At 49.2% G+C, this 22,868-nt stretch overlaps 1 protein-coding gene and 1 long non-coding RNA gene across 8 annotated transcripts in view; one reads left to right on the top strand and one right to left on the bottom strand.

Moving 5' to 3' along the window:
• The window catches only part of LOC121152689, a 35,991-nt gene that overhangs the window by 5,619 nt on the left and 7,504 nt on the right, over positions 1-22,868 (bottom strand). Inside the window, exon 2 of the long non-coding RNA XR_005883300.1 lies at positions 13,897-14,133. This is a non-coding gene — a long non-coding RNA (uncharacterized LOC121152689). The remainder of the gene's footprint in view (positions 1-13,896; positions 14,134-22,868) is intronic.
• SLC4A9 (solute carrier family 4 member 9) lies at positions 51-11,167 on the top strand. 7 transcript variants are annotated; one of them, XM_040973813.1, is made up of 21 exons: positions 51-268; positions 628-788; positions 1,047-1,160; positions 1,545-1,600; positions 1,720-1,871; positions 2,044-2,131; positions 2,416-2,570; positions 2,894-3,010; positions 3,117-3,291; positions 3,426-3,559; positions 3,759-4,027; positions 5,255-5,313; positions 5,521-5,709; positions 5,839-5,952; positions 7,088-7,249; positions 7,409-7,485; positions 8,207-8,279; positions 9,590-9,658; positions 9,907-10,080; positions 10,659-10,814; positions 11,114-11,167. In XM_040973813.1, exons 1-21 carry the CDS (start codon positions 51-53, stop codon positions 11,165-11,167), a joined length of 2,766 nt encoding a protein of 921 aa, XP_040829747.1. The 7 variants fall into 7 exon arrangements, with proteins under 7 accessions (XP_040829747.1, XP_040829604.1, XP_040829514.1 ...); XM_040973670.1 differs by having other exon boundaries at positions 7,409-7,587; XM_040973580.1 differs by having other exon boundaries at positions 1,714-1,871; positions 7,409-7,587.

Raw genomic sequence — 22,868 nt, 5'->3', positions numbered from 1 at the left:
TTATAAATCCAGACCAGCCAGAGGGCCCTCACAACTGCACAGGTCCCAGCATGAAGCTGTCAGGACAGGAGGAGCTGGAAGCCTCCCATGCTTGTGATGATGTTCCTGTCGGGCAGCCGGACGGTGACCCTGGCTCCGACCCCAGTCCCTCAGATCCCTTGAACACAGGCAGCAGGGACCTGGGGGTACCCAAGGACCTTCCACTCTTCATCCAGCTGAACGAGCTGCTGGGCTGGCCCCAGACACTGGAGTGGAGAGAGACTGGCAGGTGAGTGAGACGCTGCGGCAGCTCTACAGGGTCCTTCCCCTCTCAAACTGGGACCTCTTCCATGACCCTGCTCCTCCTGGAAGGGAAGGGCAGATTCCTTCCCACCGCAAATCAGAACATTTCTCTCTGGATCCCCTTATTTCCAGGCCTCACTCTCCATGATGCATGGTCTCCTATACTGTCTAGTTTTAAGTCCCCCAAGAGCAGTGCTCTGGGCATGTGCTCGGGCAGGGGTATACCGACTCGACCAGTGGGCCCTACCTTCCCCGCTCAGTGTTCCCTGGCTCCCTTGTATCCTGGCACTTCATGGATGTGAGAGAGATGCCCCTGGTAACACTGCCCACCCCACTCTACCCCAGGTGGGTGCTGTTTGAGGAGAAGCTAGAGGGGGGTGCCAGCCGTTGGAGTGCCCCCCATGTGCCCACACTAGCACTGCCAAGCCTCTGGAAACTTCGAAGCCTGCTGGCCGAGGGCCTTGTCCTGCTGGACTGTCCAGCTCAGAACCTCCTGGAGCTTGTGGGTAAGCTTGGAGCCTTTGCAGGAAAGGTCTGGCTCACCATACTGTGTCACCCAGAGTCACATCTCTCGGAATCTCCCATAACCCATCTACCCCAATGGCTGTCCACCCTTGTCATGGGCTGGAAGTGGAAAAGCAGAGTGAAACATTCTTGGTCCCTGCATTCCCTGAAACTCCCAGAAGGCAAAGGGGTTGGGATGGGCTGAGCATGGAACAGGGCGCTCTCAGCAAGGAGTTCAAGTTCTGCATCTTCTTCTCCAGAGCAAGTGACCAGGGTGGAGTCGCTGAGCCCAGAGCTGAGGGGGCAGCTGCAGGCTTTGCTCCTGCAAAAGCCCCAGCATCATGTCCAGACCCCAGGTTCCGGGCCATGCTGGGGTAAGGCCCCTCTCTGGGTGGGTGGGCTCCCCTTGCCCCTTACCCCCTCACCCCCTTGCCCCCTCACCCCCTCCTTGTTTCTTCTCTGTACCTTCCTGGGCCAAGAGTCACCTAGGCTTGGTTCAGTATGGCTGGTAATGAGGAAGAAGGAAAGAAAGAGACAGGGAGTGGGGCAGAATCCTAATAGCCAGAGTTCTGGGTAGTGTTAAACTCATTAACTTACTTGATTACTTCTATTTTAGTGACAAAACTGAGGCTCAGAGAGGGGAAGCTGTGCCTCACTTCCCACAGTCTGTCCATGGAGAGGCTGGCGAGGGCAGGGCCGGGGTGGGGGCGCTGTGCTGGATCCATGGCCTCCCCCATAGCACTGTCCTGTCTTCCTAGGCTCTTCCCGGCCGAGCAAGGCTCCTCCGGACAAGGAAGCCCCCCTGAAAGAACAGGTTTGGGCAAGGGCTGGGGGAGGGTTTAGGGGCGGAGGACCGCAGCCCCTGTCAGTGGAGACCCTGCCAACATTCCCTCTCACACCCTTTCTCTCCTTGAACCCCCATCCCAGCGTCAGAACCCGCTGAGACGGAAGCTGCCTCCAGGCACAGAGGCAGCGGCTGTGCTGGCAGGAGAGCTGGGCTCCTTGGCACAGCCACTGGGGGCCTTTGTGCGCCTCCGCGACCCGGTGCTGCTGGGGTCCCTCATGGAGGTGCCCCTCCCAAGCAGGTGAGGACATTGGAGCAGTTCCTTGAGGCTGTGTTGAGGCTGGTGCCTGGGAGGTTGGGGGTCTCAGTAGGGATAGGGCTGGAGGCCAGAGCTGAGTGTTGGAGGGCACAGGTCTGGCCTATGGGGAAGCAACCTCTGAGCCTGCCTGGGGGCCCCACTCTTCCCTCCCAAGGTTTTTTTGCCTCCTGCTGGGTCCCCCCACGCTGGGAAAGGTCTATGGTGAGATGGGTCGGGCTGCAGCTGTCCTCCTCAGCAACCAGGTGAGCACCATGGGCACGCCTGCACGCACCAGGACTCTGAGGCGAGGCCCTGTGGCTTTGTGTCCACAGCCTGGGGACTGTGATTCCCTCGGCCACCAGGGCAGCCCGTGACTGACCCGATGTGGGCGAACTCAGTGGATACTCATGAAATGAATAAGCAGATGTACATATATGCATGAGTGTGTGCAAAGGCTTGCCTACTCACGTGTCTTTAGATTTGAAGCACACACGGTGTGAAAAAAAAAAAAGCATGTAACCACCCATTTTGTGTCCTTAAAACCCAGCAATTCCAATGGTCGGTTCGTCGGGCCAGCAACCTTCATGACCTTCTCGCAGCCCTGGATGCCTTCCTGGAGGAGGTGACTGTGCTGCCCCCAGGCCGGTGGGACCCGACAGCGCGGATTCTGCCACCCAAGTGTCTGCCCCCTCAGCACAAAAGGTACCTGGCGCCTACCATCCCATACAGAGACCCTTTTCCACCGCCCCTGGCTCAGCGCCACTGTTGAGGAGATGGCGGGGTCCCAGGAAACATAGGGATCTATCTATCCTGGAAATCAGGCAGACCAAAATAAACTTCCTCACTCTCGTTTTGGGATGGAAACACCTTCCTTCTGCAAGAGCTCTGCGTGACCTTGACGCCACGCTCCCACGGTCAGAGCCGCGAGCGGCCGCCAGGGGGCAGGGTGTCACGAGCTTCGGGCGGGGAGACCCAGGGTTAGAAAGAAGAGCCTTCACCAACTGGGGCATCTCCCCTCTCCATAGGCCTTCTTCGCACCTGCGGAAAGTCAAGGGCTGCTCTGTCCTGCGCGGGACAGGCACAAAGGATAGGCACCAACACGGGCCGCTGGCGCCCAGCCCGGAGTTGCAGAGAACTGGCAGGTGAGGCGAGCCGGATGGACTCAGGAGCTGGGCTGGAGAAGGGATGTGGGTGCCGGGTGTGTGTGGGGTGGGGAGACTGGGATCACTGATGACCTTCTGGCGGGAGGCTGTTTGGGGGCCTTGTCCAGGACGTGCGCCGGAAAGCCTCGTGGTACCCCAGCGATTTCTCGGATGCCCTGAACCCCCAGTGCATCTCGGCTGTGCTTTACATTTATCTGGCCACTCTCACTAACGCCATCACCTTCGGAGGTCTCCTGGGAGATGCCACCGAAGGTGCTCAGGTGGGTTGCACGGGGTGGGGTGGGGTGGTGGTGATGGTGGCTGGGGAGCAAGTGTGAACTGTGGAGTCTCCTGGGGCTGTGGGGGAGGCTCCTGGAAGTTTGGGCTCTTGTGTTAAGTCCCTGCTGGTTTCCAGGGTGTGCTGGAGAGCTTCCTGGGCACAGCGGTGGCTGGGGCAGCCTTCTGCCTCCTAGCAGGCCAGCCTCTGACCATCCTCAGCAGCACTGGCCCAGTGCTGGTCTTTGAGCGCCTGCTTTTCTCCTTCAGCAGGTAAGAGAACCACTCTCCCCACATTCTCCTCCTGCCCTCCCATCCTCACCCACCTCATCTTACCCCCCTGCTGGCCTGCACTAGCCACGTCTTAGCCTAGCCCAGGCTGGGACAAGAGAAGAGGTCTGCTTGGCTTCAGGGGCCCTTTAGGTGTGACGCAGACAGCCCTGCAGAGCCCTCCTGTCTCTCACCCCAACAGAGATTATGGCCTGGACTACCTGCCCTTCCGTCTATGGGTGGGCATCTGGGTGGCCACCTTCTGCCTCGTGCTGGTAGCCACAGAGGCCAGCGTGCTGGTGCGTTACTTCACCCGCTTCACCGAGGAAGGCTTCTGTGCCCTCATCAGCCTCATCTTCATCTACGATGCTGTGGGCAAAATGCTGAACTTGGCCCAGACCTATCCCATCCAAAGGCCTGGGTCTGCTGCCTATGGCTGCCTCTGTCAGTACCCAGGCCCGGGCCCAGGAGGTAGGTGAGGGAGACAGGGATGGCCGGGTGAGGCAGGGTGCAGGAGTGGGGCAAGAGCTGTGTGTCTCCTGACTGTCCCGCTTGTCAGGTCTAATGAAATGCTGATTCCTCACTCAAACAATCAGCAGAGCTCTTGCCTGCTCAGGTTTTCAATCTGGGAACTGAGGCCATTAAAGGTCCAAGATCGTGTTTATTTCTGACAACACTGAAAGAAGAACATGAGTTTGGCCTAGAGGTGAAAAGGCTTCTAAAGATGAAACCAGGGCCTGGCCCGGTAGCCTTGTGGCTAAACTCCTTGCCTTGCATGTGCTGGGATCCCATGTGGGCACTGGTTTTAATTCCGGCAGCTCTGCTTCCTATCTAACTCCCAGCTAGTGGCCTGGGAAAGCAGTCAAGGACGGCCCAAAGCCTTGGGACCCTGTACCTGAGTGGGAGACCTGGAAGGGGCTCTGGGCTTCTGGCTTTGGATCAGGGCAGCTCTTGCTGTTGCAGCTGCTTGGGGAATGAATCAACAGATGGAAGAGCTTCCTCTCTGTCTCTTCTCCTTTCTGTATATCTGACTTTGGAAATTTAAAAAAATAATAAATCTTAAAAAAAAAAAAAAGCCAAAATCAGAGAGAGGCATGTGTTCACTCATGGCAGCACTGCACAGGATATTCTTTCCACAGAGGGGCAGAGCTAAATATATGCACCAAGCTGGCAGCTTCCTCCCCAGAGAGAGGAGGGGAAAGAGTAGGGTCAGCCATGCCCACCCAGCCTCATCTCCCCATCTCCACAATCAAACAGATCACTGCTCCTCCGCTAGGTGAGTGACTGGCTGTGTAGAGCGAGGCTTGGAGGATCACACTGCACACAGAAGACAAGCAGGCCTGGAGAGGAAGCAGCCTCCAGTGTGTACTGGACTCTGCCAGGCCTGAACACACAGCCAACGTTTGCTCAGCAGCTGCTGTGGCCAGGACCTGTGCTTGGGGAAACAGACAGGCAGAGAGTTTGAGGGGGCAGAGGGCAGGAGGTCAACAGCATGGAAAGAGGATGCAGTTGGTGGCCATGGAGTCAGCTGACAGGTGAATCAGAACTTGGAACTGCCTGGTTTTGCTGGATTTACCAGATTAGAATCCTGTGGGATTGGAGGAGGTTCCCAGGAGGAAACACACACACACACACACACACACACACACACACACACACACACACACACACACACACACATTCTTCCCTGTTTCCCAGGAAATGAGTCGCAATGGACAAAATCAAGGCCAGAAGATAGAGATGACATCCTGAGCCTGGTAAGAGCCTGTTTTATGTGTATGGGGGGGGAGGTAGGATGGGGAAGGAACGAGAAAGGGTAGAGGTAAAAGCAGTCAGTGGGCAGTTCCTACTGCGAGAGACCTTGCATTTTGGGCCTTTCATGTCCCTGTGGGTCCCCCTTCCCTTAAGGTGGATCCAGGAGAGTAGACCCGCTCATCACACATCCTTGACCACCCTCCATACAGGACCTAGGCATGGTCAACGTGTCCCTGCTGCCCCCACACAAGTGTGTCCAGCAGGGAGGTCACCCTCGGGGCCCCGGCTGCCATACAGTCCCAGACATCACCTTTTTTTCCCTTCTGCTCTTCCTCACCTCCTTCCTCTGTGCCACTGCCCTCAAACATGTAAAGAACAGCCGCTTCTTCCCCTCTGTGGTGAGTGTCACCTTTCTTCCTGGGGGAGAGGCCTGGTCCTGGACTTGAACCCTGTCTGAAAAAGGGAGAGGGTATGGTAGGAGGGGAGGGGCAGGCCTGAGCCTGGCTGAGCATCATCTGCGTGGCCAGGTACGCAAGGTGCTCAGCGACTTCTCCTCAATCCTGGCCATCCTGCTGGGCTGTGGTCTTGATGCCTTCCTGGGCCTAGCTACACCAAAGCTCACAGTGCCTGAAGAATTCAAGGTAAGAGAGGATGACTATCACTTCTCAGCCTTTTGGCTAAGATCAAGTGTAGGAGAAACAGGTTGAGGGCAGAGAGCGGCAGGGACACCAGGGCCAGCAGACATGCAGAGGAGGCAGACTCATAAATCCCACACTTCTACTCCCCCAAGCTGCTTTCCTCCCTTATAAAACAGAAAGAGACTAATAATGGGCTCTGAGGCATGGTGAGGATTGCATGAGGCATTGGCACAGAGTAAGTACAGAATATTCCACTCCATGGCTGTTATTATAGAGAGGGCAGGGGTTTGGGCATAGTTCTTTTCAGCCAGCCCTGGTTTTGAGTTACAGATCTGCTGCTTCCTAGGTGTGCCACAGCCAAGGTAATGTAGCTCTCTGAGCCCCAACTTCTTCATCTGTAAGAGGGCGCAAGAAGTAGCAGTAGCTCCTATCCCACAGGTTCTTATTTGGGTTTTATAAAAGAACCCAGTGTGATATCTCCTCCATAGATATTAGCTAATGCTACAAGCTGGCTCTACTTTTCCCATTGCTCCCCGCTCTCTGTTCCCCTCACTGCCTGCTCTGATTCCATAACCTGGAGCTCCCTCCCCAGGCCATGATTGTGTAAGGCAAGACCTAGCTGACTTCCAGACTGTCAAAGTGGAGACCTCCAGCCTTTCACGGGAATGAGAGGGGGATGGAGGGAAGCTCCACTGGGTAGCCTTGGGGACTCAGAACCTGAAGCAGCAACTAGGGCTCCCTCCTCCACCTCGACGCTTATAATCAGGGAAGACGCAGACACACCCAGCCCTGCCCCTGCCCCAGATCAAGGCAGGTCTGAGCCTGAGCTGCCCCACCCTGAACGGAGGGGGTGCCTGGCGAGTAGGATCCTGTATAACAAAATGTATGGGCCTCATCTGCCACCGCCTCCTCTTCCAGAGTGGGACCCCAACCCTAAGGCTTGCTTCCTTCCTCTGCCCTCTCTGAAGGCATTAAGTTGCTCCAAACTAACTATGCACTTGAATGCGTGTGGACACGTGCAGACGCTCCCCGTACTTAGCATCCAGTGGGTTGGGTGGGGGGGGGTCAGGTGTGGAAATTGGGGTGGGCAGATATATTTTTGAGAGATCCTCTCCGACCTGTCTCTGTCCTCCTCCAGCCCACACTCCCTGGTCGTGATTGGCTGGTGTCCCCTTTTGGAGCCAACCCCTGGTGGCTGAGTGTGGCAGCTGCCTTGCCGGCTCTGTTGCTGTCCATCCTTATCTTCATGGACCAGCAGATCACAGCAGTCATCCTCAACCGCGGGGAATACAGACTGCAGGTGAGATCCAGGGAGCAAGGACTTAGACTGAGGGAAAGAAGCTCCAGGGGCGGTGTGTGTGGAGGAAAATTCTGGTCCTCTCTGCAGCCCGTCCCACCAAGGATGAAGGACCCACACATGGATTGGCTCCATCCTCATCATTCCCCTCACTTCTTGCAGAAGGGAGCTGGCTTCCACTTAGACCTCTTCTGTGTGGCTGTGCTGGTGCTGCTCACCTCGGTGCTCGGCCTGCCATGGTATGTCTCTGCCACCGTCATCTCCCTGGCCCACATGGACAGTCTTCGGAGGGAAAGCAGAGCCTGTGCCCCCGGGGAGCCCCCCAGCTTTCTAGGCATAAGGTGAGGCTGGAGTGAGAGGTGGGCGGCAAGGTGGGGTGGTAGAAGCACATGGCAGAGTTATCTGGGCAGCTGGACTGGTACCCTGCTTGAGCCCTGCAGCTGGGGAGTGAGTGAGTTCTAGCCTCTGAAGTGAGATCTCCCACGTGGGGGCCTCCTCCTGCAGCACAGGGGACTGGGAGGCACCTCAAGATATAAAGGTAGAGGCAACCAGGGCTCAAGCAGAGGGTGAGGGACACCCTATTAATCCCCATCCAAGGCAGAAGCACATGGTTGAAGTTACAAAGGAATTTATTCCAACAACAATTCTGTAACTTGAAAACATAATCTGTCTAAAGTATATGAAATCAGCCTTGTAAGTTGAGAAATGTCTGTCTTTAGGACATTTAAAATACCTATTTTCCACAAAAATGAAAGCAACCACTCTGAATTTGAACTGCTGGAGGCTGGGGCCATCATGGTGGAGAGGCTTGGGGTTCTCTGCCTCTTCACCCCTACTTGTGAAGATTCCCTTCCTGCCTACCGAGGAGTCCCACTAGCTTCCTGGCTGCCAGGGTCTCCCCCATCTGCAGGCTGTGGGGACTCTCGCAGACCCCACGAGAGCTCCTCCTTCTCTCCACAGGGAGCAGAGGCTGACAGGCCTGGTGGTGTTCATCCTCACAGGAGTCTCCGTCTTCCTGGCACCTGTGCTCAAGGTACCACTGTTATGGGTCAGGGTCAAGGTCTGAAGTTACGGTAACAGGTATAGTGAGAACGGACATGCTGACTGTGAGCGCTTAGAGCTGCACACTTACTGGAGGTCATACACTGTGTTAGGTCTCTTCTACACTTGGCCTTATTTAACCCTCAAATTAACCTGACGAGGAGGTGAAGTAGCTCACAAGACTGCACCAAGACAGCCAGCTTCTGAGATCTGTGAATCCAACTTCTTAGCCGGTGAGCTTCCCATCCAGCAGAGCAGGATGTCGACATGTCACCACCATCCCCCGGGGGCCAAGCACTGTCCCAGTAAACCCACAAGCACAAACAGAATAGCCCAGAAACTCTTTACCGTGGGTCTATCGCGTGCAAAAGATAGGGAAAAGCCAGGGGGCATGAGTAGTACTGAAAAGGAATATGGCACCAAGCCCCTACCTGAAGCACACAGACAATCAAAAATTCAGTCCTAAGCAATAGCAGAAAGGTCCGACAAGCCAGGACAGCAAACAGTCAAGAGGGCGTGGAGAATGTCAGGCAAGAGTCACTAGCAGACGGCAAGTGGCCTGGGCAGGGAAAGGTCATGGAGCCTGGGAGAGAGTGGGGTAGCAGAAAGAGCCAGAGGGACCGGATCAGCCACTTGCTAACTGGGTGACTCTCATCTGGCAGGTGTTTGCTGAGTCTAAGCCATAAGTCACGCAGAGTTCCAGCCACTGGGGAGTGGGGTGGTGATCAAAAGACATCAAGTCTCCATCTCTGTAGGCTGTGAATGAAAATGTAAATCAGGCAAACAAGATAACTTCTGTTAAGATAGGAAAGGGCATATGTGAGTGCCTGGGGTCAGCAACGACCTTTCTGGGGTGTCATGGGATGTGGCATGTGTGCTAAAAGGGAAGTGACACAGGAAACCTGGTGGAGGCCGTGGGAGGTGAGGAGAGTAACAAAGCAGAAAGGCTTTGCAAGGGTCAGGGAGAGATGTGGACTTGTTTGCGGAGGGAAGGAGCAGAAGCCAGTGAACAGAGAGCCTAAAGATCAAAGGGAAGGCAACAGGTAAGACTGAAGAGGTAGGCCAGGGAGTGGGCAGGTTACTTAGTTGTTCAGAAATTCTCTCTCTCAATCTGTAAAATGGAGCAACAGAATTTAGCTCATCTGACAGATAGGAGATCAGGCATATAACCTGAGAGAAAAAGGGGAAGGCCTGGGCAGGAACAATGCCAGGTGCTAGAGGATGTGGCTGGAATCCAAGGTGTAGCCTCTGGGCAGCTGGTAGGGGTGGATTCCTTCGCAGCATCCCACTTCTTCCTTCCAGTTCATCCCAATGCCTGTGCTCTACGGCATCTTCCTGTACATGGGGGTGGCGGCACTTAGCAGCATCCAGGTGAGCCCACCTGCAGCCCCATTCCCCTCTCTGCAGCCGGCCAATACCTCCTGCCTACATTTGCCAATTCCTCTCCTGCCCTCCTCTTTTCCCCTCCCCTCCCCCCCCATCAGACACAGTTCCTGGGCCGGGAAAGAGGCCTCAGAGCCCTCTGCTCTGCCCTGCGTTCCCATGCTGGGTTGGGTAGCCAGCAGCGACACACTCCAGGCTCCCTGAGCCCCTCCTTCCTCTTCCTCTTGTTCCCCTAGTTCGTGAAGCGAGTGCAGCTAATGTTGATGCCACCAAAGCACCAGCCGGACCTGCTGCTCTTGCGGCACGTGCCTCTGAGCAGGGTCCACCTCTTCACAGCCATCCAGCTGTCCTGCCTGGGTCTACTCTGGATAATCAAGTCCACCCCAGCAGCCATCATCTTCCCCCTCATGGTCACTTGGGGGCAGGTTGTCCTGTGGTGGTGGTGGTGGGGATTCCTGAAAGATTCTGAGTTTGGGAGGTGACATGGGAGACTCTCCCTCTTATTTGCCCTGGCTCTGCTTGTTTGGAAATCCTAAGATGAAAAAAGACAGAAACCAACAGAAGGGCTCCTCCAAAGGATTGCCTCCTTTCCCAACCTCCTCGGGCTGATGAATCATAAGTAGGAATATAAAACCCAGAACAAAACCAAGTCCTGGGAGAGAGGCAGTTCTGCCATTTTTTAACTCAGTGAGGTGATAAAACAGGTGGCTTGTCTTTTTCTTATTCACTGAGGCAGTTAAGAGCTATAAGCTTTGCAGCACGACCATTCTGGCTCTCATATCCCAAGTTACTGAGCACTTAGGGCTATCAGTTTCCTTCTCTGTGCAATGGAAATAATCGTTTCATCTACCTCATAGGAATGTGTTAGCCTTAGTGAAATACCCATCATGCCCAGCACACAGGAAGTACTTGCTGACTATTATATTACTGTTGCTGAGGTTCTCGCTGTGGCCATTGATGGCTCTGGGCTATGTGGCTGTTCCTGCAGTTGCTGGGTCTGGTGGGAGTCCGAAAGGCACTGGAGTGGATCTTCTCACCACAGGAACTCCTCTGGCTGGATGAGCTGATGCCAGACGGGGAGGGGAATAAACTTGAGAAGGGGCTGGAACCGGGGCCATCATTCAGCGGGAGTGACAGCGAAGATGTGAGTTCTTGGCTGGGTCCCTGTGGGGGGGGATAGGACGGGGTGGAAAGAGCACTGTTGGGCAGAAGCTGTCCCCGAAGTCTAATATCTCCCTGAAGCCCAAGATCTGATCAGCACAGTCACTGCTGTAGCTCTGTGCTGGCACAGACAGACTAAAGGGTGAGGGGACTCTTCCTTCCACAGCCTTGATCTCTGTTTTGTCCTGCTGGGGGTTTCAAACCCATCCCTGGTCCTTCCTCTACGTGTGTCTTTTTGTACCTATCTATTCCCATCCCACCTTGGGATCTTTGTTTCCACAGTCAGAACTAATGTACCAGCCAAAGGTTCCAGAAATCAACATCTCTGTCAATTAGCTGGAGCAGGAATCTGGGAGTGAAGACCCCTGGAAGCCAAACATGAGGTAAGGAAACATGGGGAGTTCCAGTTGTGGAGGATCGGGGTGCAGGCTTAGGCCTTAGAAGCCTCCAGTGTCCTGACCAGCCCTGTTTTTTCTTCATAATCAATCCTTGGCCAACCCTGGAGTTAGGGAACTGCTAGGTCTCCTCAAAAGGCCAAGAGCACGTGGCCTTGGCTCCCTGCGGTTCTCAAGCCTGGCCGGTAGAGGGAGCACAAGCTCATACGCCAAACAGGTAGTGGTGGTGCTGGGGGAGCAGAAGAAAGAGGCGCGATGATGAAACAGGGAGGATGGCCTGGCGCTCCTTTCCCTTGCCCAGATAGATGGCTTCACCCTTAGGCTGCTAAGAACCACATTATGGAAGGATCCCCTAATGATTTGTCCTCCTTGTCATTCCTTCACTACTCATCCATGTAACATCTTCTGAGGTATAACAAACATACTTATCGTGGAGTTATCTTGGAGACTGAGACGTGGTGAGCAAGACAATCGTAAATCCCAACCCTCAGAAGCTTAAACCTCAACGGGAGAGCAAGACAGTAATGACAGCCAGATAAGGGCAGAGGAAGTCACAGGTCGTGGAAGAAGAGAATCCTTGAACCTTTTCTTGGAGTAGTAAAGATGGGAATTGAGAAAAGTTTTTAAATGGTTCAAAACTGAAAAGATGGAGAAGGAGTAGAAGCTAGCCGGGACAACAAGGGAGGGAAAATGTAGGCAGAGACTACAGCACGCACAAAACTCTGGAGCTACCTGCCCTTAATAAACTGAAATTTGTTTTGGTCTATATAATACCTTCCTCTCACGCCGCTCTAATCTCAAGAGCCATCCCCTCTCTTTCCAACACGTGCAGTAGGAAATCGGAGCTGCTAGAAGGAGCAAAAGCAATCCACTGGCTGGCACGGCACTAGAATTTGTGGCTTTCTGTATTCCTTTGCTCTGGCCTCACCATGTCTTCCCTTAGTTTACAGGTGTCTACTCACAAACCCAGGATGCTGTTGGCCTTCAGTTTAACTGCCCAATGCTCAGGCCTGGAACAATAGGGCAGGACAAAAGAACAGCTGGCCAACCCTTCGGTTTCCTCCAAAGCCAGGGTGGAGAGTGGCAGGGAACCAGCGAGCGGGCAGGGTGCTGAGTGAGAGGGACTGACGGGCCCTGCCACCCTGCCTCGGTTGGAGGGACCTCAGCTCTTCCCAGCTGAACTTTCTGCCCTCATACATTCTCTGACAGAATCTGGAGGTCATCAGGGAACCCCTTCTGTTTGTAAAAGGCAGAGTAAGTCTCTATTTCCAGAATAAGTATTCTTCTATTTTAAACCATTTTTTTAATGTATATAAAAATAGACTTTGTTATTTTTTCTAACCGCAAAAGTAACTGAGTTTACTGAAAAACACTGAAACTACATAGAAATGTGTAATTTTGAAATGAAGACTGTCACAGAAATAACTAGTATTCCCATTTTAGTAAATACTATTCAGATTTTTTTCTGTGCACACATCAATATTTGCATTATAATGATTATATTATTTTTAATTAAAAATGTGATTACAATGTTGAGTTCTACAACATGCTTGTCAATTCATATGCCTTGGACACTGTCTCCATGTCAGTACACATACATGTATCTACCTCATTCTTGTTACCAACATAAAAATGAATACTCTTAGAAAAAAGATATCATGTACACAAAGAATATGCAACAAATCACTGTAAGTACAATAATTTCTCCAGTCTATGTACCTGGGAGTAGAAGTGGAGAATAACAACAAAAATGTATGCATGCAACACTCAGGTTAACACCTAAGAAATTTCTGGAACCTCAGAAGCCCCTCTGTATGTCCTTCCCAGACTGAATCCCTTATTCTAGGTGAACACTAACTTACGGTAATCATTCTCCTGCTTTTCTTTGTGGTTTTAACACCTATTTGCGTATCTTTACGTGTTTATCATAGTGCCTATTTTGAGTGTTATTATAGATGGGATCATATTATTAGAAATTTTCTTTGCTTCCTTTCACTCCAAGAATGTTGAGACTTAATCATGTTGATGCAGGGAGTTTAGTTTGCTCATTTTTGGTGCCATGTGGCATTCCATTGTGTGATTCTAGCACAATTCAGTTCTTCCTTTTTCTACTGACTCAGAGAATTCCCCAGAATGCTGCTGGGTCTGGGGCTTATTGGGTGGCAAGTGTACTGATTAATGCCTTCAGTTTTCAGGCTCTTTCTTTTTTCACCTACTTTTTGTGAACTGTCTAGGAATCTATTCATATTACCTATGTTCTCATATTTTCTGATATAAGGTTGTTATAATCCTTATCTGTTCAAGCTTATAGCACATTTAGCTATGTTTCCTGCATAATTTTTAATGTTAAATGTTCTCCTTTTGCAAGAACAGTTAGTTTAGCCCTTCAGTGTAAGTTTTTAGTTTTGTTGCCTTGTTATGAATATTCTTATAACTTCTGCTCCCTTTTATTGTCATGTCCTTCCTTCTGTTTTCTTAGGTTTATTCTGTCATTTTTTCCTAACTTCTTAGCTACTCATTTTGAGCCTGAATTGTTTTCTAACAGAAGCACTACTGTTATATATTTCTTCCCAAGCATCGCAAGTTTTGATAGATAATATTGTCATTTCATTTCTAAATTCTTATTTCAAAATATTTATAATTGCTACTATGAATCGTTCTTTTACTCACACTCTGATGAACGAGCCTTTGGAAATGTCCAAGGCACGGATGTTGTGGCACAGCAATGCCAGGCGGTCACTTGGGATGTGCGCTCTGGGAGGCAGCTGTGAAGGGCCAAGTGCTGGGACTCCTGCCGCCCACACGGGACGCGTGGCTGGAGCTCCAGGTGCCTTGCTTCAGTATGGTCCAGCCCTGGCTGCTGTAGGTACTTGGAGAATGAATCTCTATCCCTCTTTCTTGTTCTTCCTTTCAGATAAATAAATAAAGAGAACAAATAAACTTAAAAATTTTCCAAACACATTTTTCCCTTTTTTATGTGTGATCGATTCCAATCTTAATTGCATTTAGTCATTGGTAAAGATAACTTTACGGCCTGGCACGAGTGAATTCTTTTTAATTTTAATTGTTTTCAAAGATTAATTTACTTTTCTATTTGAAAAGCAGAGTTACAGAGAGAGAGGAGGAGCTGCAGAGAGGAAATTTTCCATTCACTGGTTCACTCCCCAAATGCTGCCGCCCAACAGGGCATATTTTTATATTTTATAAATGGTCTATGTGTGCTAAAAAAAAGTTTTTCAAAACATTTTAAAAATTATTTTTTACTTATGAGGCACAGAGAGAGAGAGAATGAGAAAGCGATAGACAGTACTCCCATTTTGTGGCTTATTTTCCAAAAGCCTGCCACAGCCGGGGCTGGGTCAGGGCAGAAGACCTGGGAGTGCAAGCCCACGTGGGACACAGGCACTCAGTTCCTTAAGCCGTCACCAGTGCCTCCCAGGTCTGCCTGGGTAGGAAGCCGGAGGCAGGACTGCAGCCCCCGCATTCCTCTGTGGGACGCAGGTACCTTATCTGGTCAGCCAAATCACTGCTCCCTAGAATATATTCTCTATTGAATAGAAATAAGTATCTATCATGCCAGCCTAGCAGTGTTGTTCAAAATGTTCTACCTAAGACTTTATTTGGTTGGTTTGATACATTGAGTACCAGTGTGATGGCTCAGTGGCTAAATCCTTGCTCAGCTCCAGCTGATATGGCCTTTCTGGGAGTGAACCAGTAGATGGAAGATCTTCCTGTCTCTCCTTCTTTCTGTAGATCTGCCTTTCCAATAAAAATAAATAAATCTTAAGAAAAAAAAACCCACCTGGTGGGGCCTGGTGCAGTAGCCTAGTGGTTAAAGTTCTTACCTTGAATGTGCTGGGATCCCATATGGGCTTGTGGCCTGGAAAGGCAGTACAGCATGACCCAAACTTGGGACCCTGCACCCACCCACATGGGAGACCCAGAAAAAGCTCCTGGTTTCAGATCAGCTGAGTTCCGGCCATTGCAGCCACTTGGGGAGTGAATCAGCAGACAGAAGATCTTCCTCTCTGTCTCTCCTCCTTTCTGTGTATCTGATGACTTTCCAATAAAAATAAATAAATCTTTTTTAAAAAACCCACCATCTATGATAATGTTTTTGCTAATAACTTCTTGAGGACATACCAATTCTTGCTTTCGTGTATTTTTTTTAAGATTTATTTTTATTATTTTTTCATTGGAAAGGCGGATATACAGAGAGGAGAGACAGAGAGGAAGATCTTCTGTCCAATGATTCACTCCCCAAGTGAGCGCAACGGGCCGATACTATGCCGATACTATACTATCCTCGACTGCTCTCCTGGGCCACAGGCAGGGAGCTGGAAGGGAAGCGGGGCTGCTGGGATAGAACCGGCGCCCATATGGGATCCCGGGCGTGCAAGGCGAGGATCTTAACCACTTGCACCACTGCGCCCTCATGTATTTTTTAAAAGAGTTATGTATTTATTTGAAGTGCAGAGTTACAGAGTGACAGGGAAGGAGAGTCAGGTCCTCTATCCACTGGTTCATGCCCCAAAGGGCTGCAAAGGACAGAGCTGGGAGGTCTGAAGCAAGACCCCAGAGCTTCTTCCAGGTTGCCCATGTGGGTGCAGGGACCCAAGCACTGGGCCCATCTTCTGTTGCCTTCCCAGGTGCATTAGCAGGGAGCTGGCTCAAACTAGTGCCTATATGGGATGGTTCACTCCTCAGATGCCCACAACAGCCAGCACTGGATCAGGCCCATGGCAAGAGGCTATCATTTCATCTGAGTCTTCCATGTAGATGGTAGAGAACCAAGTATTTAAGCCATCCTCTATTGCCTCCCAGGATGTGTAATAACAGAAAGCTGGATAAAAGCAGAGTAGCTAGGACTTGAACCAGGCTGTCACACATTGGGTATAGTTATCACCAACGGCAAGTTCACTGCTCTGCTAAATCTTCCTTCCCCATTTCCTTGCTCCCACCCATTTGTTTTTTTTAAGATTTATTTCATTATTTATTGGAAAGGCGGATATACAGAGAGGAGAGACAGAGAGGAAGATCTTCTATCCGATGATTCACTCCCCAAGTGAGCACAACGGCCGATGCTATGCCGAACCAAAGCCAGGATCCAGGAACTTCTTCCAGGTCTCCCACGCGGGTGCAGGGTCCCAAAGCTTTGGGCCGTCCTCAACTGCTTTCCCGGGCCACAGGCAGGGAGCTGGAAGGGAAATGGAGCTACCGGGATAGAACCGGCACCCATATGGGATCCCGGGCGTGCAAGGCGAGGACCTTAACCACTGCACCACCGCGCCGGGCCCACCCATTTGTTTTTAAATCCAATATGGGGCCCAGGAGTTTCTTCCGGTTTTTCCACATAGATGCGGGGTCCCAAGGCTTTGGGCCATCCTTGACTGCTTTCCCAGGCTAGAGCCAGGGAGGTAGATGGGAAGTGGAGAAGCCAGGACATGAACCAGCAGCCATATGTCATCCCAGAACTTGCCAGATGAAGACTCAGTCAACTGAGCCATTGTGCCAGGCCCACAAATTAAAATCTTTCAAAAGAGAGGGATAATTGCTGAGCAGTACAAAGTGAGGGAAGAGGGTGTGTCCACAGAAAGCAATCCTAGGCTGAGGACCTGTTCTACTGCCTCTTACCTCTCTTACTGGTACTAAATCCTACTAAAGGGTTGTTTAGGGATCATTCAATCAATAAATATATTTTTAATATCAATTATATGCCAGGAAGTATTCTATTTGTAGGAATTCAGAGTTAATAAGGTAAGAAACCTGCTTTCCTGGAGTTTCTTTTCCAACACAGGAGATATAGACTAAATAACTAAAAAAAAATAGATATATATACAATTTGAAACAGTGCTAAGTGTGATAACATTTAGCTAATATGACAGCGTTAAAGAGTTTGGTAGGTTCCTACTTTAGATCATGGATTAGTGAATGCTACTCTGAGATAATACACTGGAGCAGAGACCAAGTGACAAAAGAAGTTGGCTTTGGTATTATGTGGGAGAGAGGGGAATTTTCTTAGCCACAGGAATATAAATTCAAGTTCTTTAGGAAGGAAGGACTTTGGAATGTCTGAGAAACTGAAAGAAACCATGGAGGGAGATGAGGCTGGAGAGGGTGAGGATTAGGGTTGTAGGTTAAGATAATGAATACCCTGGAAAAGGGAGTGTGGGCGAGGCCTCTTCACTTGGGGTAAGAATAGTAGGATCAACTCAGTATAGTCAAAACAATCTTAAAAAAAGAATAGGCAGAAGACTTAACACTTTCCAGTTTCAAAACTTACTACAAAGCTGTAATTATCAAGACAACATGTAGTACTGCCATATAGAAAAACATATAGATTAACAGAATGGAACTGATAGTCCAGGAACAAACCCTCACACAGCCAATTAATTTTTAGAGGTAGTCAAGAAAATCCAACAATGAAAGAAAAGTCTTTTCAACACACGGTGCTGAGAAAACCAGTAGCCCACATGTAAAAAAAAAATGCATTTATGTCCATATCTTATACCACTTGCAAAACTGAACTCGAAATGAACTTGTAAGAGCTAAAACACTTCGCTTGGCACTGGTATTGTGGTGTAGCATGTTAAAACTGTGACGCTGGCATCCCATGTGAGAACTCTTTCAAGTCCCAGATGCTTTGCCTCTGATCCATGTCCTTGTGAATGGCCTGGGAAAGCAGCAGAAGAGGGCCCAAGTGCTTGGGTTCCTGCCATCCATGTGGGAAATCTAGAAGATGCTCCTGGCTTTGGCTGGGCCTGTTGTATGTTGTGGGCATTTAGGGTGTACCAAAAATGGAAAATATGTCTTTCTCACTCTTTTTTTTCTCTGTTTCTCCTTCCTTCTACCATTCCAATAAATAAGTTTTTAAAAAGGAGGGCTAGGGGTTGGAGTTATGGCGTATCAGTCTAAACTTTCACCTGTGGTGCTGACATCCCACATGAGTGATGGTTTGAATCCCAGTTACTCCACTTCCAATCCAGCTCCCTATTTATGCCCTGGGAAAGTAGCTGCAAGTATGGCTAAATCCTTGGGTCCCTGCATCATGCGGGAGATTTGGAGGAAGCTCCAGGCTTTGGATCTGTTCAGCTCTGGCCTTTGTGGCCATCTAGGGAATGAATCAGCAGATGGAAGATCTCTCTGTCTTTCCTCCTCTCTATAACTCTGCCTTTCAAATAAAAATATTGGGGGAAAAATAGAGAAGAAAGTAACAGGAGAGAGTAAGAGAGGAAGAAAGAAAGAGAGATACTGAATTGAATAACAGAATGACAGAGAGCAAAAGGAGCAGACACACAGAAATTTTTCATCTGCTGGTTCATTCCAAGGGACTGTAGTATCCAGGGCTCCTTCAGTCAAGCTGACACCATGGACCTGGGACTCCATCCAGGTCTCCTGCATGGGTGGTAGGGATTCAAACACTTGGGCTGTCCTCTGCTGCTTTCCCAGGCTCATTATCAGGGAGCTGGGTGGGAGGCAGCAGCTGAGCCAGCACTCCAACATGAAATGTTAGCACCACAAGTGATCTTAATACAAAACGCTTCTCTTAAAAGAAAGAAGCATCATTTTTATCATTTTAGATTCGACAATAGTTTCTTAGATACGATCACAAAAGCACAAGCCACAAAAGAAAAAAATATCAACTGGACATTGTTAAAATTGAAAACTTCAGTGCTGGCACTGTGACACAGCAAGTTAAGCTGCAGCCTTTTATACCAGCATCCCATATTGGAACACTTGTTCCAGTCCTGGTTGCTCCACTTCTGATCCAGTGCTCTGCTCATGTGCCTGCAAAGGCAGTGGAAGATGGTCCAAGTAGCTGAACCTCTGCCACCCATGTGAGGTCTCAGATCGTGTTCCTGGTTCCTGCCTTTGGCTCAGCCCTGATGCTCACAGCCACTTAGGGAGTGAATCAAAAGACAAAGATCTTTCTGTCTCCCTCTCCCTTTCTGTCCTTCTGTCTTTCAAATAAATAAAATATTTTTAAAAAAATAATAAAAAAAGAATTGCTTGCAGGGAGTGATATAGCAGTTCAGATGCAAGGGTGCCTGCATCCCTTAATCAGCATATCTGGATTTAAGTCCAGCTTCCAGCAATGCAGCAGGTGATGGCTGCAGTAACTGGGATCCTGTCACTCATCTGGGAGATCAGAATTGAGTTCTTGGCCTCTTGTTTCAGCCTGGCTCAGCCCCTGCTTATTGTGGGCATTTAGAGACAGAATCAAGAGAGCTCTCTCTCTGCCTTCCAAATCAAATCAATCAATCAATCAATCAATCAAATGAAAAAAATATCCCGCTGTGCTCCACAGGACACTATTTAGAAAATGAAATCTATTATGCAGTAGGAAAAAGTATTTGCAAACCTATCTGTTATAGGACTTGTGTGTAGCTCATATAAAGAATTCTCACAACTCAATAACAAAAAGACAACCCAGGGCAGGTATTGTGTGTAGCAGGCTAAGCTGCTGCTTAGAACGTACACATCCTGCTCAAGTCCCAGCTGCTCAATGTTATTTATGCAGCTTCTGGGAGGATTCCTGCCCTGTTCGGTCTCCTGCCATCCACGTGAGAAATCCAGATGGAGTTCCAGGCCACTGACTTTGGCCTGAACTTGCCTTGGCTATTGCAGGCATTTAGGAAGTGAAACAGTAGACAGATTTCAGTATCTTCCCCTTTCTTTGTTGCTCCTTCTTTTCAATAAATAAATCTTTAAAAAAAAACACAACCCAATTACAAAACATACAAGGAGTTCATACAGACATTTATTCAAATCAGATATTTAAATGACCATGAACACTTGAAAAGATGTTCAACATCATTAACCATCAAGGAAATGAAAATCACATTCATACCTACTGGACCGGTTATATCAGTGAAGACAAATAACAAGTAAGTATTGGTGAGGATGAAGAGAAACTAGACCTATCTACACTGCTAATGGCAATATAAAGAATGCAGTTACATTGAAAAAGAGACTGGCAGTTCCTTAATAGGCCAGATATATAGTTAATGCAAGATTCAATTTTACTGTGAAATATATACTCAAGATTATTAAAACCTTATATCCACACAAAAACTTGTGTAAAAATTGTCATAGCAGCACTGTTCAGCAGAACCAAATAGTGAAACAACCCAAGTGACTCAACAACCCCAAAGGGGGGGTAGATAAATAAAATGTGTTATATCCAGATGGTGAAATGTTGCTCAGCACAAAGCAGGATGAAACACTGACAGATGCTACAAGGATGAACCTTGCAAACATTCTCAGAAAATGAACCCAGTTGCAAAGGATCACAAACTGTAGGATTCCATTTATATAAAATATCAAGCATAGGTAAATCTAGGGGTTGGCACAATAGCTGACTGGCTAATCCTCTGCCTTGCAGCACTGGCATTTTACATAGGTGCCAGTCTGTGTCCCAGTTGCTTCACTTCCCAACCAGCTCCCTGTTTGTGGCCTAGGAAAGCAGTAGAGGATGGCTCAAAGGCTTGGGATCTTGCACGCACATGGGAGACCAGAAAGAAGCTCCTGGCTCCTGGCTCTTGGCTTCAGACTGGCTGAGCTCCAGCCATTGGACCTTTTGGGGAGTGAACCAGCAGATGGAGGCTAATCTATAAAGACAGAGAGAATAGTTGGGGCTGGAGAGTCTGAAGATAATTGCTGTTAAGTATAATAAGTACAGGATATCTTTTTGGGGTAATAAAAATATTCCAAAATAGATATGACATTTGCAAAACTCTGATTTTAAAAAAAACATTGGATGGTACACTCAATATATTGAGTTTTATATAAACTGTAATTTTAAAAGCTGATTTATAAAAAAAGGTAGGCCCTGAGCCTGGTGTCTAATCATCAGAGTCCTGGCTGGGGTGCTGGAAACCTTTTGGGCCACTAGGACTGAAGGGATTACCACTTCTGGGTGAGATCTGGGGAAATCCCCAATACCAAGCTCAGGAAACCACCAGCCAAGTGAACCTTCAGGAAGAAACATGGCCTTGGGAGGTTTCTCCAGGTTGTTTTCAGAGACCTATGTTTGAATATACCCATCCAAAGTCCTTCACAATATCCTCTGCTCATTTCAGCAATAAAGTGTTTATTATTTCAGAGTCCATAGTTCTAATCTGACCACGCTGTTTGTTAATAACCATTTGGTCACACAGAAGTTGGCTCAGAAGCAGAGAATCAGAGACTTCAATAAGGGCTGCTGGTGTCACAAGCAGTGGCTTAATCAGATGCAGTACAAAGCCAACCCCTAGTTTTTTTTTTTTTCTAAAACTTTCCTTCTTTTAAAAACATTAATTTATTTACTTGAAAATTACAGGCAGAGGGATTGGTACTATAACCTAATCGGTAGGCTTAAAGCTTCTGCCTGAAACACCGACAGCCCATATGGGCGCCAATTTGTGTCCTAGATGTTCCACTTCCAATCCAGCTCCTTGCTATTGACCTAGATAAAGCAGCAGAGGCTGGCCAAATCACTTGGGCCCCTGCTACACATGTGGGAGAGCCAGATGAAACTCCTAACCCCTGGCTTCAGCCTGGACCAGCCCTGGTAGTTGTGGCCACCTGCAGAGTAAACCAGTGGATGGAAAATCTGTCTCTCCCCCCTCTCAGATTTGTTCGTTCAAATAAACAAATAAATATCTTTATTAAAACGGAAGAGATGGAGAAAGAGGGGTAGGAAGGGAGGGAAGGAATCAAAGAGAGAGGGAGGGAAAGAAAGAGAGAATGAGATAGAGATTGAAATAGAGAGAGAGAAATCTTTCATCTGCGGATTCATTTGTCAAGTGTCTGCAACCTCCAGGATGGGGCTAAGCTAAGACCAGGCACCAAGAGCTTCATCCTGGTCTTCTACACAGGTATTAGGAGCCCCAAGTACTTTTCTTTCCTTTTTTTTTTGGTAGATATTTATTTTATTTTTCATTGGAAAGTCAGATATACAGAGAAGAGAAGAGACAGAAGATCTTCTGCCCACTGATTCACTCCCCAAGTGGCCGCAATTGCTGGAGCTGCGCTGACCCAAAGCCAGGAGCTCAGTCTCCTCTGGAGTTCCCACGCGGGTGCAGGGTTCCAAAGCCCTGGGCTGTCCTTGACTACTTTTCCAGGCCACAAGCAGGGAGTTGGATGGGAAGCAGGGTTGCTGGGATTAGAACTGGTGCCCATATGGGATCCCGGCATGTGCAAGGCAAGGACTTTAGCTGCTAGGCTTCTGTGTCGGGGCTTTTCCTATACAGTGGGTGACAGTTTCCTGTCTCAAAAAATGGAGCTTCTGGGACTAACCAGTGTCTATATGGGATTCTGGCATTACAGGTGGCATATAACATCTGCTATACCACAACACCAGCACCCTCAAGACCAGACTTTGTATAGCAGACATCATGCCACTTCCTGGGGGAAGAACAGCTGGTAGGTGGCACTGTTAGCTGCCTTGTAGGTGAGTGCTGCGCTGTATCTCCTGATTTATGGGCCTAGCTTGATGCACAAGGGGTGTGGCAAACTGAGCTGAGTTCAAATACTGCATCAAGTCTCAGATGAGGCTTTGGAGTGACACAGTCCTCATCACAAGCCAGAACTGTACCGAGTCAGGTGTGCTGTGCCTGTTCCTTCTCCATTTTGGTAATCAATGATGTACTTCTGATTCT

The sequence above is a fragment of the Ochotona curzoniae genome, unplaced genomic scaffold (genome assembly GCF_017591425.1).
Source record: "Ochotona curzoniae isolate NIBS_2020 unplaced genomic scaffold, NIBS_Ocur_1.0 contig_1, whole genome shotgun sequence".
Taxonomy (NCBI): domain Eukaryota; kingdom Metazoa; phylum Chordata; class Mammalia; order Lagomorpha; family Ochotonidae; genus Ochotona; species Ochotona curzoniae.
The sequence above is the reverse complement of the archived record's forward strand: the minus strand, read 5'-3'. Positions and strand labels throughout refer to the sequence as shown.

Coding starts and splice junctions, on each gene's coding strand:
- SLC4A9 (XM_040973580.1), top strand. CDS start 51: ATGAAGCTGTCAGGACAGGAGGAGCTGGAAGCCTCCCATGCTTGTGAT. Junction 2,571..2,893: donor CTGCCCCCTCAGCACAAAAG/GTACCTGGCGCC, acceptor CCCTCTCCATAG/GCCTTCTTCGCACCTGCGGA. Junction 3,011..3,116: donor GAGTTGCAGAGAACTGGCAG/GTGAGGCGAGCC, acceptor TTCTGGCGGGAG/GCTGTTTGGGGGCCTTGTCC.